The sequence below is a fragment of the Dipodomys spectabilis genome, unplaced genomic scaffold, assembly GCF_019054845.1.
Source record: "Dipodomys spectabilis isolate Male_0828 unplaced genomic scaffold, ASM1905484v1 ptg000034l, whole genome shotgun sequence".
Lineage (NCBI taxonomy): Eukaryota > Metazoa > Chordata > Mammalia > Rodentia > Heteromyidae > Dipodomys > Dipodomys spectabilis.
Window position 1 is genome coordinate 2053726 of NW_024870711.1, and position 16916 is coordinate 2070641.

At 48.2% G+C, this 16916-nt stretch overlaps 1 protein-coding gene across 2 annotated transcripts in view; it reads right to left on the minus strand.

Annotated features, from left to right (window-relative positions):
• The window catches only part of Hipk2 (homeodomain interacting protein kinase 2), a 185078-nt gene that overhangs the window by 104484 nt on the left and 63678 nt on the right, over nt 1-16916 (minus strand). For both annotated transcript variants that reach the window (XM_042677272.1, XM_042677271.1), the window contains exon 2: nt 15280-16363. In XM_042677272.1, coding sequence (XP_042533206.1) covers nt 15280-16363 — 1084 coding nt within the window. The remainder of the gene's footprint in view (nt 1-15279; nt 16364-16916) is intronic.

Consider the following 16916-nt stretch of genomic DNA (forward strand, 5'->3'; position numbering starts at 1 on the left):
CATAAAACTGGAGCCAGACACTGGGGAATCAGATGGGAGAGGAAGGGTCTGGTTTGGCGGAAATATGCCATGTAAGTAAAGGAACGCACAGTGTGTGTGGGGGTGGTGGTGGTGGTAGTGGTGGCGTGAGGCTCAGTACATGAACCCCAGCATGGGAGTGACTGGAACCAATTATGGGTGAGGCAGGCAGCTGCCAAAGCCTTAAGAGTCACACCCAGACATTAAGAGGAACTGTCACACAGAAATGTCCTAAAAAGCTGTTGAGACCAAGGCATGGCACATATCTGCCTTGGCTCGTGGTGGAAATGTAAATTCACATTTTATATTGCCTGCACATGCCCATCAACATCTCCCCTCACTGCCTGCTTCTCTGAATCCTTGCCTCCTACTGCCAGGCTCACCATTTTGTCAAGAAAACAAAATGCCTGACTGTAGTTCAGTGCACACACTTCACTTACAAACACCATCTCCATGAAAACCTAATGAAAAAGTAATAAAAGTGAAATATAGTTTATTAATATTCATCCTATCTCCCACTGCCAACAGCCACATGTGTTCTATCATTAGACAAGGCGGCTGCCTGCAGCCTGGTGTGCTGGGAGCCGTGGTCTTCACCATCAAAGTGACCATCGCAGTGGGCAGCTCAGATGGAGGGCAAGGTCTAAATAGAACCGCATGACCATTAGGTGGCTCAGAGCCACCTTTCATCACCAACTAGCTGGGCAGCCTTAGGGGTTTCTACTCCATCTCCTGGGGCCACCACAATTAAGAAGTAGGCTGAGAATGCCAACCCAATTATCTGACATCTGTGCTGCTGGGGAAAGCTTCCATAGTCATCATATAGAAATGGATATATTTAAGCTTAAGGACATAAAGTTTCCCAAGAGACTGGAGGAAAACCAAGAATCAAAACAAATCAGAGCTATTATATGGAGTGACATATAGGATAAAATGTTTGTTAAAACCAATGCAAACTTCCATAAGAAAGAATATACACTCAGGAGAGAAACATGGGGACAGGAGATTTATAGTCATAAAATTCACTCTGCAAAAGACGGTCTAGGCAAATTACCACAATTATGGAAGAGAGGAGACTAGAGAATAAAATGTGTACATTGACAGAGTTAAATGAAATCTTGTCTCATGTAATATCACTCAACTTTGACCACAGTGAGTTCTGTCTAATTTTCTTCACTGAATTCTCCTTGAAGGAAGACCTCAATTCTGATGTAGTATGGCACACAGTCTGGTTTGTAACAAGTGTCCAAGAAATGTTTCTTGGATAATGGGGGGAAAAAGTACTAGCATGTCAGGAACTGGGGAAGAGCAGCACGAATTCTGAATGTGGAATCTGGGAGACTGGCTGAGGCACGGCAGGTGCAAACTAATGAAGGGAGGATCGTGGCCCCAGAGGCTCCTACAGCCATGGGTCACTTGAACTTCAGGTGACTTGTTGGGGGAAAAAGCAAGTGTGTAAATATGAAAATGCTGACAGTCCTCCTTCTTTCTCATATAAAGGTCAAACAGAGTGAAATAGTTATCCATATGACCATACAGAAGTAGGGAGAGGAAAAGAAATCTTTTCTGATATAAAAAGTGGCTGATGCAAAGCCAAGAGAATCCAGTGCATGACCTCTGAACTCCAGCACAAAGGAAGGGCTATGAATGGAAGGAGGGTATAAAGGGCAAGGGGAAGACTCCACAGGGATAAGCGAAGTGTGCGCATCCTTGGAGTCCATACATGCTCCCCTCGGAGAGGCTGGCATCTCCGTGCACTTGTGGAGGCCAGGCTCTGAGTGCATGGATTTCTTTTAATCCTTAAACTTGTATAAGACAGTTATTATGCCTAGTGCAGGGATCAGAAGGCTGAGGTACAGGAAGGTTAAGTAAGCTGCAGAACTAAATTTTATTTTAGGCTTGCCAACTCCCCAAACAACTAGACATATACTTTAGGGATCTTAAAATATCATAAACAGAATCCACCCTCCCCTCCCGCCCCCAGGATCAGCTGTCCTAAAGCATAGTACATGACCCAGGAGTCAGCTAGCCTGGCTCTGGGAATGCCCACCTGGATGAGCACCTGCACCTACTCCTCAGGTGATGTCAGCCTCTGCTTTTGCACTGTGGAGTGACCAGGAACAGGAAGAGAGCCAGGGTAGAGCTGTGCCTCTGCTCCCCAAGTCAAGGAAAAGCCAAAATGTGAACTGCCTTGTCTGAGCCCAGCACCAGAAAAATGATAAAATGTCTCCAAAACCTGCTTTAGGGAGGACTTTCATGCAGCTACTGAGGAGGCTGAGATCTGAGGATCAGGGTTCAAAGTCAGCCCAGGCAGGGTAAGTTCATGAGACTCTTATCTCCAGTAAAGTATCAAAAAAGCTGGAAGTGGAGCTGTGGCTCAAGTGGTAGAGCACTAGAATAGTCAAAAAAAAATCTCAGAGACACTGCCCAGGCCATGAGTTCAAGCCCTAGGACAGGCGCACACGCACACACACACACACACACACACAAATATTTATTGATGTGAAATTCACATGCTATGAAATTACCCATTTAAGAGGGAATAACTCGGTGACTTTAGAACATTCCCTGTGTCATGCAAATCACCACTAGTTCCAAAACACTTTCATCCCTTGCAAGCACCCCCACCCCCAACATGGAGCAGTTACCCTCCCCACCCCTCCTTCCCCACCCTGGCAAACTACCAGCGTGCATCTGTCTTTCTGATGTTGCCTATTCTGGATATGCCATATACAGTGTGTTCTATAATGCGTGACCTTCTCTGTGTCTGGTTTTCCTCTAGCATGAAGTTTTGGATTTATATCCATGTTGTGGCATGTGTCAGTACATCATTTCTGTTTAGAGAAAAATAATATTCTGTTGTTTAGATTTCTCGTAATTTGTTTACAAGCTACCCAGGGATGGATGCTGGGGCCCATCCACCTCTGGGCTACTGTGAACCATGTTGCTGTGAACACAAACACACGTGCGTATGCGCTTTGCATCTGAGCATTCTAGTCCTTTGAGATATGTACCTAGGAATGGGATTTGGGGGAATCACATGATAACTCTATGTTTAACTTTTTGAGGAACTGCCAAGCTGTTCTCCACAGCAGCTGTGTCATTTTATATTCCCACCAGAGATGGATGTGGGTTTCTGAAATAAGTTATTTTAAACATAATTTGTGAAAAAAAAATCCAGAAATGACTTTCACTGATGCTGACCTTTGTAGTCTATGAAAGGCTTAGGGTATCTGAGAACTTTCCTTTAATGGAGCTTGTGAAATCTCTGTTCTCTGACAGAGAATAGTTCATCTCAACAGAACAGACACCCAGGCTGCTAAAACCCACCCAGGACTAATAGAATGCCATTAGAAAATTCTAGCATACTGAAAGGGGCCTCTAAACAAGTTTTAAACACAAGAATTTCTAGAAGAAAAGGGAGAGATACACAGAGGGCAGAGTGTCTAAAGAAAGAGAATTGAGCAAGATCTAGAAGGGTGGGTATAAGTATGAAAAATAGGAACCAAAGAGGAGTTCTGGAGACTACACAGAGAGACCCATTGTCTGCCTTGGGGACTGGCCATGGGGCTGGCTGCCTACTGAACAGACCTAGAGCACGGACACCAAGAACCCAGAGAGGGAGGCAATGAGGAGCAGGACCCGCCACATCCCCCATCTGAACACAACAGTTTCTCGTTTCCCCAGGGCTGCAGGGAGTAAGTCTCCTGGAAGAACTCACTCCTACCTGCCAGGAAAGGTAATGTTGTCATGTCTTTTCAGAAATGTTCAATTTCAGTGGCAAAACAAACCCTGCAATTCTCATGCTGTGCAAGCAAAATTGAAAGTATTAAGTGTGGTGCATCTTGCTTGCTAGATGGAATGGGGTGGCATGAATATGCACACAGTCCTTCCCTGCTTCCTCTGGGGACCATAGCCACATTCAGGCCACACATGCCTCCTTCCTGCATTCCTCCAGCACAGCAAGAAGCGAATGCCACTGAAGAGTGAGTTGGCAAGAGCACCTTGGACTCACCTGCCACTGGAAAGCAGGGAGGGCCAAGGACCACTGGCTGCAGAGGGCGAGCCAGGCATAGGGCACCTTTCCCACCAATGCATGCCACAGCACCGTTCATGGAGAAATCTTACCCCGTGGCTGCTGTCTACCTGTGAGGGCAGCCACTTGCACCCACCCTGTCTGGGTTCTTAGAAAGAGGCTCTAGGGCAAGGCTGCTGCAGTCTGTGCATACTAGGGTGTCATGCAGGCATGCTGAGAACACACAGAGGCACACTGTGGCTACACACCCCACCTGCCTCAGTCTCCTGACCCTGACTTGGGAATTTCAGCTGTGCGTGCACACATGTGTGCCTGTGCATGCACTACTCAGTCCAGTAGAGTCAAAGGCATCATTGTGGCTGCAGACAGAACAGAGCAATAATGCTTAGATGCATACAATGTCTGTGCAGAAGAAGCATGTGCTACCCAACGTGACAGGAAAACAAATACTGCGTGGCATTCTTTAGAGGACCAGCGGCTGGTGGGGGAAGGGGGGTGAGGGAAAGAAGGGCGAGGATAAGGCTACTTAAATGCATTCCTGGGGCTGTGAGTACAGACTGGTCTCCAGCAGAGATTCAGAACTGTCCTGTTCCTGCTTGGCACCCGCTGGCCAGGGACCCTTGCCACTCCTGCTTCCTGTAGCAGGCGGAAATCATCTGTAGAGATGGTCACAAAGCTTGATTCCTGGAAACACTAGGACAGTTTGAGTCACTGCCATAATGGGAGGACCTGCCATGCATCAGACTTGGTGGCTAGCTACTTCCTGTGGGGACATACACATCAATTCCCTGAAGCCTGCATCACAGGAGTAACTTTCCCACCCAGGCCAGACTTTTGTCCTCCTTACTTCATTTCTCTCCTGAGACTCTCAACAGAAATTTCCCTCTGGTTAGACAGAAGAGTGATACTGCTGGCTTAGGATCTGGGCTTGTTGGAGGTAGGCCTGCCTGGTACCAAAGCTCTTCCAAAGTGGGGCATGGCAAAGGAGATGCCACCTACTCCTCACTCCAGCCAGGTTTCCTAGTGTCACCCATGAGCAGAGCCCTGCCCATAGTGAACCAGTGAACCAGTGTGCCGTGGAGATGCTGGGGTAGAGATGTGGGGACATGGACCCGAAATCATAAGCTGGTATGATGCTGAGCACCAGGTTTACCTCCAATTCCATTTCCCAGACTAAGGCAATTTGTGGCAAGCCAATTACAAGCACTGTAAAACTGTACAGTCAGTCTTGGGTTCTCTCATAGGGCCTAAAATGTCTCTTTGGTTGAGGCACATGTGACAGGCTGGGATTGAGGACAGTATTCTGGCTAGAGGAGGCACACAGGACAGGTGGGGACAGGCCCCCTAGGACTTGGAATCTAGGTTAGAGATCTGGAGGTTAAGAACTGGAGTGGAAGCTGAGGACCTCTAGAGATGTCAGGAGCAAGTTCCAGGCGAGGCTCCCAGAAAGACGGAAGGTAAGCGGGAACAGGAAGAGATGATCCCATCCCTGTCTGGGTGGCACTGTGTGGTGGCGGGAACAGCACAGTAAACCTGGTGGTGTGGACAAGATCTCTGCTTAGCAAACACACAGAGACCAGGGTCTTAACCTGGCGATTCAATATTACGTGCTGTGCATCTCCTCCCAAAGGAAATGAAGGACAGGAAGGAGTCCAGCTCCACCCTCAAAGGTAGCCTCAGGCCCCAGTCCTGCTGGGGGGCACAGCCCTCTGCGGTCCAGCACTGACCTGGACAAAGCCACCCTAGAGGCAAGGCCATCAGTCAGGTATATTTCCTGGGAAGCAAAATCTCTTCTTCTCTACACAACTCTTACGAGTTTCCCCTTAGACTGTGGTAGGGGATTGTCCTTACTTACTGTAAGGACAATCATGTTGTCGAATATTAGGTATCATGACAAAAGCCCAGGCACATGGAGGCTGAGTGAACAGTACTTGGCCTTGACCTCCTTTCCAGCCTTCCTAAGTCTTGGCATTTCAGCTCTAAGTTTGTCACTTCTCTGTCCCTAACTCTGAGAGGATAGGCCCATGGCCGCCCCAGAGCAACACATTAAATCAAGAAGCTGCCCACTGATGGGTGCTTCCCTCATCACAGCTGTTTATTCCACGGTTGTTTTTGTAGGTGCCCCAACCCGGCCATTTCCAGACATCACTGTCCCCCTCCCTCCTGATCCTCCTGTGACAGGAAGAACAAGACATCATTTATCCAAACACAGCAGGGCAAAACAAAAACAGGAAGAGAAACTAGGCACGATAGGGCTTTCAGTTTAAAGTTTTCAACAGTTTGCTTAGAGGTCTGTGTATGTGTGTGTGTGTGGGGGGGGGATGCTTTTAAAATGACCACTTTAAGCTAATTTCAAATCCAATGCAGCCTTGTTGAGGCTTAGCCCACATACAATCTAGTTACAGCTGCCCCCACTCAGGGTGTTGATGGTTGCAGCCCATCATCTGACTTTCATGCCAAGTCTATTTATGCTCTGGGGGTTCACACGTGGTGCCTTTTTCTTTGCCAATATATGTTCCAATTTATAAGAGGAAGAGGGCTAGAAATCCTAGAGGTCAATGGCTGAGAACAAGTACTACCAGTGGGCTCTTGTGTTCTGACCACAGGACTTTTGTTTTCATTGCCAACATCTACAGACCTCAGATACAGGGATGCATGACCAGCCCACCTGCTGGGTAACAGACCAACATGCCCCCCCACACAGACAGCAACACACCCCACATGCTAACACACACATACACATGATACTCAACACATGGCATGTCCCCAGCATGCGAACACATATAAGGCCCCCCTCACCCCACATGTGCTGTCTTTAAGAAAGTCTCTGCACAGGAGACCATTCTGGTGTTGGCTGACACCCAAGGTATGGTGGAATGTAGGGGGGATGGAGGTACCAGCTGATATCAAATGCAGTCTGGTGTCCCCAGGCTTCCCTGTTCAACTTTCTGTCACTCTCTAGCCTCTGCTCGCAGTCACAGACCCCAGGATATCTGTAGTCGCTTTGGGGCCAGCAGCAGTAGCAGCAGAACAAGCATAGGTAGTGCTCTCAAACCAGCCATCCTCTCTCACCAAGCAAGATCTGCCCCCTCCCTTCCACATGTTCCCAAGCTAACCCCCCCCACACCCACCTTTCTAGTTGCACTGGACTTTGTGCCTTCCTGGCATGGAGGAAAACCACACTGCTGATATGCACCCTCACTCTTCAAGCCCACCTGCTGTGCCTGGCCTCCGTGTGTCCATGGAGCAGGAGGAGAAATGATATAAAAACTCTAAGAAATTTGGCAGTGGTAGGACGCAGGGCTGTAAATAGCACGTGGAAATGGCAGATCAAATATACACATGCCATGAAAAAGGCAGGGGACCTGGGAAAGCCAGTGGCTGTCGTGACACAGCCACTCTCTGTGAGCCAGGCGTTGGGGGCGGGAAGGAGGGGGGTCACATGCACATCGTTGTCTCATTCGGTCTTTATGACAACCTCATAAGCTGCTCTGAGATTTCTGTCTGAAGAGAAATGAACAATGACCCTGAGAGTCACTAGGCTTGGAAAGGTGCCTGAAGTCTCCCAACTAGAAAATGGCAGACCTGGAATCCAACCCAGATCTTCTGCTCCATATAGTCATGATGGTAAAAATAACGGCAGGGGTAATAACAGCAGTAGTATTACTGCCTGCCTACTAGGGGGCAGGTGTGCCAAGCAGCCAGGATGAGCTTCATTCTTGCCACGAAGGCCTGGTTCCTCCATGTCTCAGGGTGAAGACAAGGTCGCAGGGATACTGCAGATGTCCATAAACCAGAAGAGCAAAGGGACAGTCATGGGCCCAAGTGGAGCACCATTTTCAACTGGCTATGGTGAACACTCAGGCCTTGCTTGCTCGCCCTGGCACAGTTATTGTAACTTTCTTCATGAGTAGAATGGGCTTCAGGGAACTAGTCTGTTAGTTGAGCTGCTGTCTTCAGGTTTAAACTAAAATGTCACACTTATGACGTGTATGCCCAGGAGGCTGATGCTTGTCCTCTATGACCTAACGCTCAGAGATACCAGGTAGTATGGGCTCCAGACTTGGTGAATAGTGAAAGGACTTGAGGGATGACAAGAAACCAGGCATGTGAGAGTTTCTGTATGTGACAGCAGATACCACTCATTCAGTCAGTCATTTGCTCCTTCCATATATGAAGCCTGGAGACTGGCAGCTATGACAAACTAGATATGAATGGGGAAAACGTAGAAGTAGAGCGACTGCCCTCCACCTGCCTGTGTGTTTCTCCACACATACATCCCTCCCTCCTCAGGCAAGTCTGCATTCAGCTCAGTGCACTCACCCACCCCAGTGGGAGCTAGCCAGCTGTGTTGGATGCTTCAGATTCTCAGCACCCCCAAAACAAAGTGTAGCGCTCAACTCTGAATTCCTAGCCTACAGTGCTTAAATGTGCTTACAAAGACACTTTCCCTTCATTCTCTTTCTACTTCCAAATGCCACATACATAATCAAATGGGAGAACAGAGACCTACAGCACAAGCGCAGTGCTGTGGTTCATACCAGGGTGTTGGTCACATTTGCTGACTCAGTGCTGTGCTCACACTGGTTTGGATTTCTGACTCAGCTCCACCTTGAAATTGCTGAAGTCCACTTAGCTTTTGCATAAACTCTGCCCTCAGAAAGGTACAGGTGAGTTACCCTCTAAGGCAACCCCCACCCCAGGGAGCAGAGCCCTAGGTCTTTTCTGCCCTCAGTTTTAGAGCTCCTCCAGGCTCCTCAGAGCAGGAATGCAGGCCCAGTGGCCTCCAGCAGCTCCTAGTAATGGCATTTCCCTATCCACAACTCCTGCTTCCCAGATCTTCTCCCATACAGACTGACTGTGCCCTGCCTGGCTCCACAGCTCTAACATCTTATCCTCCATCCAAGCACAAGGGTTATGTGGAGATAATTCCCCAAGGCCTGCTCCTCCACCTAGTACTGGCCTTAGTACTCTCCTTATCCCCTGTGTAAATGTGCAGCCACTGTGGGCAAAGAGGAGAAAAGTACCAGGCCTGCCTTGTACCTGTCAGCATGGTGATAGCTGGGACACTGACCAGGTGCAGGGCAGGGCAGTCAAATGTTCATGGATGTGATGCAGCAATCAACTGCCATGGAGAGAACACCAAGACTTGGCCCATGCCGTGACCCCCAATGCCAGGGGGAGCAGGCAGAACGTGCCTGCTCAGTTTAATGAGACGTTCAAGCTGGAACAGACCAAAGAAGACCAGGAGAGGGAAGCCTGGCAACGGCAGCACTGGCTGCCTAGGGAGAGTTCGTTCTATTTATGGGTTGGGGAAGACCCTGAATAGCTGAAGGCACTCCTACTGGTGTTTTGAAAGCTCAGCACAAAATACAGCATTTGGCATATCTTTTGAATTAAAAACAAAACAAAACAAAACAAAAAAAGCATTTGTGCAATTCATGAATGAGGATTATAGTTCCCAACCCGGCTGTGGCTCCGGGAGAGTTGAGGGAGCACCTCTCAGGAAGTGCCACCTATTGTGGAAGTCACCTATGATGTGGAAGTCAGGCATATCACATGTGCTCTGTGGAGCATCTGCTTTCTCATTCCCACTCCATTCCAAATGCTCTTTTTTGAATCGCCACTCTCTGCAGGTCATTGGCTGAGAGGCCATGGAGCCTCTTCTATTATGCTCACTAACCACACTTGTATTTTCACTGTTAATAGCCACAGGGGCACAAGGGTTCGACCACAAGTCATCTAATGATGGTTTTCCTCATAACTGCTCAGAGGAAGAGCAATAGCTCAAAGCCAAGTTGGTGCCAGCAACCCCGTGTCTGAATCTTGACTGGGTCCACAGTAGGCTCCCTGTGAGATGACGCTCTGGAGTCCAAGCCACCCAGAGTTAGTTCCCCAGAGGATGATAATAATAATGACAAAGAAGGTGGGAGCAAACTGGAGGTGATGGAGATGCCTATCACAGAGAGTGCTGGTTTCAGAAGTGTATCTGGGCCTAAACACTTGACAAGCTGTGGGTGTTAAGCAAAACAACTTTCCATATGTCAATCATACTCCTATAGAGTGGCTTTAAGGAGAAAAGCATTGCAGTGGAGTTGGTCCGATGCCTATTTCAACCTTGTTCCCGATGTGCCTGCTCAGTGGGCTGGTTTGACAAGGCAGGATCTTTCTTTCTTTTTTCTTTTCCCTCCCTCCCTCCCTCCTTCTCTTTCTTTTCTGGTGCCAGTACTGGGGTTTAAACTCAGGGCCTGAGCATTGTCCCTTAGCTTTTTTTGCTCAAAGCTAGCACACTATCCCTTGAGCCACAGTCTTACTTCCAGCTTTTTGGTGGTTAACTGAAGAAAAGAGACTCATGAACTTTCTTGCTTAGGCTGGTTCTGAACCACAATCCTAATTATCTTAGCCTCCTTAACAGCTAGGATTATAGAAGTGAGCCACTGGTGAGGCTGCAAAGTATCTCCATTTCCAACAAGGACTCTGGGTGATTCTTGGAACCCACTCTGAAAACAATGGGTCTATACTCTGAGTTCAAGATTAGGTCTTGCTCCCCCACCTTGGGTCAGAGACCAGTTGGCAGCTCTGCAGAAAGCAGAAAACAGAGCCAAGTGTCCAGGGCATTGATACTACTTCTGTACCAGAGTCCTCAGTCTTCAGGGCTTGTAGACTAGTGTGGTCTGAGGCAGTATGTGGTCATCCATGTCTTTCGATGTGTTAGTGTGTGTATGTGTAGGACAGCCACCATCTGGGCAGAGCTCTACTGAAAGATATATAGAGTATTTCAAAGCTCCTACTTCAAAACTTCAGATATTTAATACAAACTAATCATTGTCAGGTAATTATAAATAGATTAGTAATTATTGAAAAAAATTAAGTTTCAAAGTATTTTACTGTATACCTGAAGGCCTTAGAGATGAGGGAAATTTGAGGTGAGACTACTAGCCCAGATTTCTTCACACAAGTGAGGCTTGGACTCCACAAGCTTTCACATAAGTATAACTGGATAAATGAGGGGGTTGGAGATTTTTCTACTTGCTATCCTCCAATATGAATAAGCACCTATCTCCTTCCTTCTGCAGTTTCTATTAGTCACAAAGAAGTTAAAAAGTAAATATCTTAATGTGATTGCTTTCAGAACTCCTCTTTCCAATCAAATACATTGCTAGCCATCCATTTCTGTTTGTGGCTTTATAAAGCTATACTGCTTATTCAAGTAGCTTATACTTCAGCCTGTAGCATGGCATTTTGGAATATGCCCTGTTCTCCATTGGTAGGAAATAAGGAAGGCCTGCATCCACACGGAGAAGTGAACACTGTTCCCCGGCCACTGTGGAACCACCATGAGAGTAATGGTCTTATCCGTCTCAGATAAGTCTATCCAAGAATGTTTTGAACAGCTAAGAGCAGAAACAAAATTCTACACATTTTAATCACTGATTATCTGGAATGGTAATGTTTTTTGCTTATATATTTTTCAGAGTTTAATTATTTGGTCTTGTTTATAGTTTGTTAATCATGCTGAGAATGAAATATTCCAGAATCAATTTATTGCCTGCTGAAAAAGAAATGGTATAAATGTAGAACTAAATAAGGACCTGGCTGAGACTTCTTTGGTGAGATAAGGCAAGTATACAGGTTGCCTGCAGTCTATTCCTGTGGGCATAAACACCTGAGGAAAACCCTCTCTCCTCTACAGCAGTGTATCTCAAAGAGTGGTTGTAAGGCTGCTGCACCTGCTCATCTCCAGTTCCCTGGGGTAAGTCTCTGGGTGTGGACAGGCAGTGGAGACTCCCCCGGGGAAAGGCAGCAGTTCTGAGACAGGATTCTGGCAGGAATCTGTTCTAAGAACAGGCCTTTAGGTGATGTTTCTATACAACAAAGCTTGAGATCCAGTGCAGTGCAGCTGATGGCTAACCATGCAACTGACCTTCAAGCTAAAGGTCAAGTTGGAAGGGAATGCCCTGAATCAGACTCAAAAAACAAAACAGACCAACCAAAAAACCCCCCAACCAACCCACAACTGAAAAAGCAGCTCTTGCTTCCTGAAGCACACACATCTCAACAGCACACACCTCAGCCAAGCAAACGGCTCTCAGGCCACCACCTCCTCTTTCAGCACCCCCATGCTGAGGATAGGAACCTCTCTTTATAGCATACTGGTTCCAAGTCGCCAGGTGGGGATGGTTGTGGAACTTTTGATACAACCCCATTTAAAATGCCAAAGAGACATTAAGTGCCCAGCCCTTTCAGAGTGAGATGTCCTCTGCAGCTAATATGCCAGGTTCAGATATAAGGATCACTTGAGGGAGGGGGCCTCTGCAGGACAATCTGACAAGTCCTTCTAGAAGCTGACCTGCAGGCAGAATATGAGTACATCTCTGTCCCAGATAGCTCAACTGCACAAGGTGTTCTGAAAATGTCTTCCTTCTCGAAATAGGACCTTTCTAATAGGCAATCAGAATTTTTCACTCCAGTAAGAAGTAAAACAACCAGGAAAACCAACCTGATAAATGTGGCCTACAGTTGGCTGTCCTACAGAGTAAGGGCAAAAGGAAACTAGCTAAAGACTGTACTCAAAGGTTCCTATGAGCTCCAGGGCTTAGATGGGGATATGTGAGTAAGAAGGGTGCATGATGAGCAGTTTAGAAATGAAGCTCATTCTAGGTAGACTGTACCCTTGGTCTGAAAGCACAGGCAGTCTGGCCATGAGCTGAAGGCCCTAGAAAACATAGAGAGGAAGAGGTCATTCTACCTAGAATTTTAGGTAACAGCCACTTCAGGCCTAAAGAAAGGGGCTGCTATCACACTCAAAGTGAGGGTCCCTGGAGGGACACAAGAGTGCAAGGGCCTGATCTGACTGTGCCTGTCCTGACAAGAAAGAGGTCCCAGATGTCAGCAACCCCTCCCCCACCACCTCCAGAGTCCCACAGAAGGGTAAGACCTGCCCCAGTTCTCACAGCGAACTTCCACTGCCACCCCCAGATACCCTGAGCAAGGTCCCTGAAAGCAGTCTACAGCAGGAGGGGGCAGCTGGGCCTGAGAAGGTGCATATCAAAGGGTTTCAGAATCCCTGAGGCCACTTCCTTGATTCATCAAGTTTTGCTCTAAGGATGCATTGCCTGTTAAGTGTACTATTTTTGTTTTCTTCTTTTTAAGCCACAGTGTATATTAAAACATATTTGTTCATCCTTAAGCATAATTTAAAAAAATCTTTTTTAGAAGTCACTATGCTGAATTTTCAGCAAACGTCAATGAAACTGGTTTCTGTTCATGACCAGTAGCTCAGGTTAACTAAACAATAAAACCCTGAGCGGCTCCTGACTTGGCAGCAGTTCACCAACTCAGGCCAAGATCTGGAAGAAATAGCCTTTGGCTGCTGAATTTGCAGGCCTAAATATAAAGTGACAGCAGCAGCCTCCTGTTTGCTGTGAGTAGAGAGGGAGCCTGGGCCTGGGCCACCCCTGGGTGTGCTGGTGACCCACGGTGGACTGCACAGAGCTGGCTTTCAAGGTAGGTCTGAGCAATCTCCAGAAAGAACACACACTGTTGTGCCCATACCTGACCCTCCAGTTGGGCTAGGCCACTACCCACCCAGTCTTCGCTGTCGCCCTGCCTTCCTGGGTGTCTCCAGCATTGGGGGCACATCTTCCTGCCATGCCCGGCAGGAACAGGAAGTAGACTGAAGGTTTAGGTGGGGAGAGGGAAGAATAGAAACCAGCAGGAGTAGATCTACCCTCACCAGCACACAGAGCCCCATGGGTAGTCTCTAAGGAGGGGAGCTGCATGCACTTCTGAATTCACCCAGAAAGCCATCTCTAGAGAAGGATGGACTTTGGAGGCTAGATAAGAGCTACTGCACCTCAGGAAACCCCTGCTAAAGGATTGGGGAAGGGTGAGGATCAGCAAGGTCAAAGCCTTGAGATCTGGTCTCAGGATGGGAACAGAGACGGGGAGAAGGCTGAGACAGGCATCTGAGGGGCAGGGTGAGGAGCCGAGCCACAGGAACAGGAAGACTTACAACAGTGCACTGGGCTGGAACCAGCAACAGGAGCAAGCCAGGAAAGAAGCGAGGCCAAGCCCATGGGAGCCAGGCGGGCTGCCTCAGAATGGGTAAGAGGCCAGCTATGTCGACACAACTCTAGCCCATTGTCCAGCCTTTCCTCCAGGGCCTTGAAGGAGGCGTGAGAAAGCACATCCACCATTGCACGGGGGATAGGGGGGTCTCAGGAGACAATGACTGGTGGGACTCTGTTGCACTGCCAGATGTCAACCTCTTGAGATGTAGGTCAGCCCTTCCTTCTCATGGGAGTTTGCATTTCATTTCTTGAAACTTCCATCTCTGTGGGACTGTTCAGTATCACCTCTAGCACAGCCTGTCACCATTTCTCAACCCTGACCCCTGCTTTCCATCTCCACAACTCTTCGCTAGGCGCCTCCCATGGGCTCCCACTGGATGTTGCAGCAGGCTGTGTCACAGCATTTGATGGCTTCAACAAGGCCATAAGACTGGTGTGGGAGCCTCCTGCCCCAAGCAGCCAGTCCCACCTAGCCTTTTCATTATAGTAACGAAAGAGATAATAGAATTCTTCCATCATTCATATGGACTTCAAGTCTAGTTTCCTCACCTCAGGAAGGAGGTGAGGGCTCTTAGACTACAGTCTCTGCCTTCCTCCATCCACAAGGATAGAAAAGCGGTCTTCTTAGAATTCACTTTCGACCTCTTACCCTCTGCTGTCACATTTCCAGGGCCTGTTCCAGGTTTAGTCTGGCATTGAAGACATTCCCAAACCTGGTCCCAGCCTATCTTTTCGACTACATTCTCCTACTCACAAATCCTGTCTGGCCACGGAGGTCATCTGTGACATCTTGCTTATTACTAACAGCACAACCCCTTCGCTGTCAGCTGTCTCCATCCTTTCCATCCACAAGCACCTGACTCTTCCATCCTGCTCTGCTCTTCACCCAGCTCCCGGAGATCCTTCTGAACTCTGAACATCTACATCAAGACTCACACTTGGCTCCATTCTTAGATGGCTTCTAATTCTCATGTTTATGGGCATGGTCCCAATTTTGCCACTACATTGAGGTCATTTGAGGGTAGCAGATATTTATGCCTGCCCCCCAATCCCCTGCGATCAACTGCACACTGCCTGTGAGTGCCAATGGGCAGACTGCATCGCATGGTTGCATGGTTGACGTCCCATGGTCGGCTCAGTGCATAGTCTTACCTGTAGTACCGGGACTGCAAGTAGGTAGAGCACACAGCCTTGGACACATGACTAGCGGAACCAAAGTCGATGACCTTCACTCTATACGGCTGTCGGGAGGGATCCACCAGCATAATGTTTTCTGGTTTGAGGTCAGCATGGATAAGACCCAGGCTCTTGAGCTTCATCAGGGCGGTGGCTACCTGTTGGAGGACTGGGCGAATATATTTGAGGGGCAAGGGGCTAAACTTGTTCTGCTTCAGAAAGTCATAGAGGTTCTGCTCCAGCATCTCAAAGACCAAGCACGTGTGATTCTTGTGCTGGAAGCACTCATAGGCCCGCACAAAGTTGTAGTCGTCGGCGCTCTCTGTACTCAGCCGGGCCAGAATGCTTACTTCAATCTGTCCTTGCCGGGCATACGATGGGTGGTTCTTCAGGATCTTAATGGCCACAATTTCATTGGTGCCCCGTTTCCAGCACTTGACCACTTGTCCAAATGTCCCTCGGCCCAAGAACTCTAAAACCTCGTAGGTGTTGGTCATGGAGCATAGCACTTCATGCTGCACCAGCTGATAATCACCTTCACTGTTGGAGCCACTGTTTTTGGAGGTGGCAGTGGATGTGGTGGCAGTGGCTACAGTGGCCCCGCTGGCATTGTTCTGAATCATGGGTGGGTGCTCCTCGATGATCTGCACGCTACTTGTGTTCTCGATCTCCTCACTCTTACGCTTGAGTCCACATTTTTGGTAGGTATCAAGAAGGCTCACAGTGCTTCGACGCATTAGGTTATGTGGTCCGCCGAGGACTTGCCCGGTGACAGAAGTGCTACTGGCTGATGTTACCACTATGTGCCCGGTGCTTCCTGGGAAGATGATGGTCTGCTCGTAAGGTAGGCTTGGGTTTGGGATCGGCAAGGAGGTGCTGACGGTTGTGGAGGCTGGCTGAGAAGGTGGTACGTTCTTGCTCTGGCTATACACTTTGCTGTGGGAGCCGTACCCAGTCATGTCCCAGTTGGAACTCGGCTCGACTTTCAATTTCTTCACACTACAGAAGGCACTTGATTGAAGGGTGTGAGGGGAGAAAACTTGCACATGTGAGGCCATACCTGGAGGAAAAGGAAGAGAAAAACATACCTTTGAGTCACCCTTGCGTGAGAAAAACTCAACAAATTCACTTAGTGGCCCACTCACTCATTTTGATCAGTGTCTTGAGACAAATACATTACTGCCCTCCCACTTTAAAACAAGCTTGAAAAAGAGCATTGCTGGCACCCAGAAGCACGCTCTATTCTTTTTGTGGGACTGAGTGGTTCCCACACTCCACACCACTAGGAAGATAGTAGATTTATAAAGCAGAACCAGGGATAATAGAATAGTGACACAGTCCTTCCTTCCTTCCTTCCCTCTCTCCTTCCCCTTCCTTAACTTTCTCTTTCCCTTTCTCCCTCCCTCCCTTCCTTGCTTCCTTCTTCCTTCCCTCCCTCCTTCTTCCCTTCCTTCTTGGAGCTTCAACTCAAAAGATTTGTTCTCTTAACTTGGCATTTTTGCTCAAGGCTGGTACTCTACCACTTGGGCCACAACCACACATCTGCCTTTTTTTGCTCGTTAATTGGAGCTAAGAATCTCATGGGCCTGGAGGAGATGTGGACAGAAGGGAAC